A 2,841-nucleotide genomic window follows, 5' to 3' on the forward strand; every position below is an offset into this window, starting at 1 on the left:
GGGCCCCCAGGGCTCGGCTATGACAGGACCCCAGGGCCTCCCGAGGGGGTCGGCCATGGACGGATCCCCGGGAGCCTCCCCAGGGCTCGGCCCCTGGGGACCGGGGTCCCCGAGGGGCCCCCCAGGGGTGGCCATGGCACCGGATCCCCGAGGGGCCTCCGAGGGGTCGGCCTGGCACCGGGTCCCCCCGGGGGGCCTCCCGAGGGTCGGCCATGGGACAGGCCCCGGGGGAGCCTCCCGGGGGCTCGGCCCTGGCACAGGTCCCCAGGACCTCCCGGGGCTCGGCCCTGGCCCCGGGTCCCCGAGGGGCCTCCAGATGGCCCCCCCATGGCACGGGTCCCCAGGAGCCTCCCGAGGGGTCGGCCCCTGGGACCGGACCCCCAGAGCCCCCCGAGGCCGGCCTGGGACAGGACCCCCAGGGGGCCTCCGAGGGTCGGCCAGGACCGGACCCGAGGAGTCCAGATGGCCCGGCCATGGCAAACCGGATCCCCGAGGAGCCTCCCGAGGGTCGGGCCCTGGCAAAAGATCCCCGAGGAGCCCCCAGGGGGCCCGGGCCTGGCACAGGATCCCCCAGGACCTCCCCAGGCTCGGCCATGGGCCCCACCCCTGGGGGGCCCCCGAGGGCTCGGCCATGGGACCGGATCCCCCGGGGACCCCCCGAGGGCTCGGGGCCCTGGCCCCGGTCCCCGGGGACCTCCCCAGGGCCGGCCATGGCAAGACCCCGGGGAGCCTCCCGAGGGCTCGGCCATGGCACAGGATCCCCGAGGAGCCTCCCGAGGGCTCGGCAGGGCACCCGGATCCCCGGGGAGCCCTCCCAGGGGGTCGGCCATGGGAAGGATCCCCGAGGACCTCCCGAGGGCTCGGCCATGGGCCCCGGTCCCGAGGAGCCTCCGATGGCCCGGCCATGGACCGGATCCCCGGGACCTCCGAGGCTCGGCCATGGCACAGATCCCCGGGGGGCCCCCCAGGGCCGGCCATGGACAGGTCCCCGGGACCCCCGAGGGGTCGGCCCCGGCACCGGGTCCCCGAGGGCCTCCCCCAGGGGGCCGGCCCTGGGACCGGATCCCCGAGGGGTCTCCCCAGGGGTCGGCCATGGCACCGGTCCCGGGGAGCCTCCCGGGGCTCGGCCATGGCCCATCCCCCGGGGGGCCTCCAGATGGCCCCGGGGGCCCGAAACCCCGGGGAGCCTCCCGAGGGCTCGGCCATGGCACCGGATCCCCGGGGAGCCTCCAGATGGCCCGGCCATGGCACCGGATCCCCGGGGAGCCTCCCGAGGGCTCGGCCATGGCACCGGATCCCCGGGGAGCCTCCAGATGGCCCGGCCATGGCACCGGATCCCCGGGGAGCCTCCAGGCCCAGCCATGGAAAACCCGGTCCCCGGGGAGCCCTGGGGCTCGGCCTGGCCCAGTCCCCGGGAGCCTCCCGAGGGCCCGGCCATGGACCGGGGTCCGAGGGGCCTCCCGGGGCTCGGCCATGGACCCGGGTCCCCCGGGGAGCCCCAAGGCCCGGCCAGGCACCCGGGTCCCCGGGGACCTCCAATGGGGCCCGGGCCCTGGCACCGGATCCCCGGGGAGCCTCCAGATGGCCCGGCCCTGGGACCGGATCCCCGGGGAGCCTCCAGAGGGCCCAGCCCTGGCACCGGATCCCCGGACCTCCCGGGGTCGGCCCTGGGACCGGATCCCCGGGGGGCCTCCGATGGCCCGCCATGGCACCGGTCCCCGGGGGGGCCTCCCGAGGGCTCGGCCCGGCACCGGTCCCCGGGGGGCCTCAGTGGCCCAGCCATGGACCGGATCCCCGGGGACCTCCCGGGGGTCGGGCCCTGGGACCCGGGTCCCCGGGGAGCCTCCAGAGGGGCCCCCATGGCACCGGACCCCGGGGGGCCTCCCGAGGGGGTCGGGCCCTGGCAACCCTCCCGGGGAGCCTCCAGATGGCCCGGCCATGGCACCGGATCCCCGGGGAGCCTCCCGAGGGCTCGGCCATGGCACCGGATCCCCGGGGAGCCTCCAGATGGCCCGGCCATGGCACCGGATCCCGGGGAGCCTCCCGAGGGCTCGGCCATGGCACCGGATCCCCGGGACCCCCAATGGCCCGGCCATGGCACCGGGTCCCCGGGGACCTCCCGAGGTCGGCCATGGGACCGGATCCCCGGGGGGCCTCCCCCGGGGCCCCGGCCCTGGCACCGGATCCCCGGGGAGCCTCCCGATGGCCCGGCCAGCACCGGGATCCCCAGGGAGCCTCCAGATGGCCCCCGGCCATGGCACCCGGGTCCCCAGACCCCCCGAGGGGTCGGCCATGGCCAAAAAACCGGATCCCCGGGGCCCTTTCCCAGGGCTCGGCCATGGGGACCGGGGTCCCGAGGAGCCCCCAGATGCCCCGGGCCTGGACAGGGCCCCCCAGGGGCCTCCCGGGGCTCCCCATGGGACCGATCCCCGGGGGCTCCCCCAGGGCCGGCCATGGCACCGGATCCCCGGGGAGCCTCCAGATGGCCCGGCCATGGCACCGATCCCCAGGAGCTCCGAGGCTCGCCATCCCATCCCCGGGAGCCCAAGGCCGGCCATGTCCGGTCCGGGGCCTCGTGGCCCCTCATCCTCCGGCCTCCGCTCCCGACATCCGGTCCCCCCCTCCCTCTTCCTCTCTCCCCCCATCTATTTGTGTATCGCTTTCGTTTTCGCTCTTCTTTCTCGCTTCTCTTGCTCTATTTCTCTGTGTCTTCTCACTTTCTCTCTTCTCTTCTCTCGTCTTCTCTTGTAACTCTTTCTCTCTTTCTCCTTTTTCTCAATATCTCTTCCTATTCTCCTTCTTTCTTTGCTCGATCTATCGATTCTTTTCTCTTGTCTTTCG

General features: G+C 75.6%; 1 protein-coding gene across 1 annotated transcript in view; it reads left to right on the forward strand.

The window, feature by feature from the left end:
- Positions 1-2,841, forward strand: part of LOC119582326 (basic proline-rich protein-like) — a 22,116-nt gene that overhangs the window by 9,538 nt on the left and 9,737 nt on the right. Inside the window, exon 4 of the mRNA XM_037930540.1 lies at positions 27-2,613. Coding sequence (XP_037786468.1) covers positions 27-2,613 — 2,587 coding nt within the window. The remainder of the gene's footprint in view (positions 1-26; positions 2,614-2,841) is intronic.

Source organism: Penaeus monodon, chromosome 15 (genome assembly GCF_015228065.2).
Source record: "Penaeus monodon isolate SGIC_2016 chromosome 15, NSTDA_Pmon_1, whole genome shotgun sequence".
NCBI lineage: Eukaryota > Metazoa > Arthropoda > Malacostraca > Decapoda > Penaeidae > Penaeus > Penaeus monodon.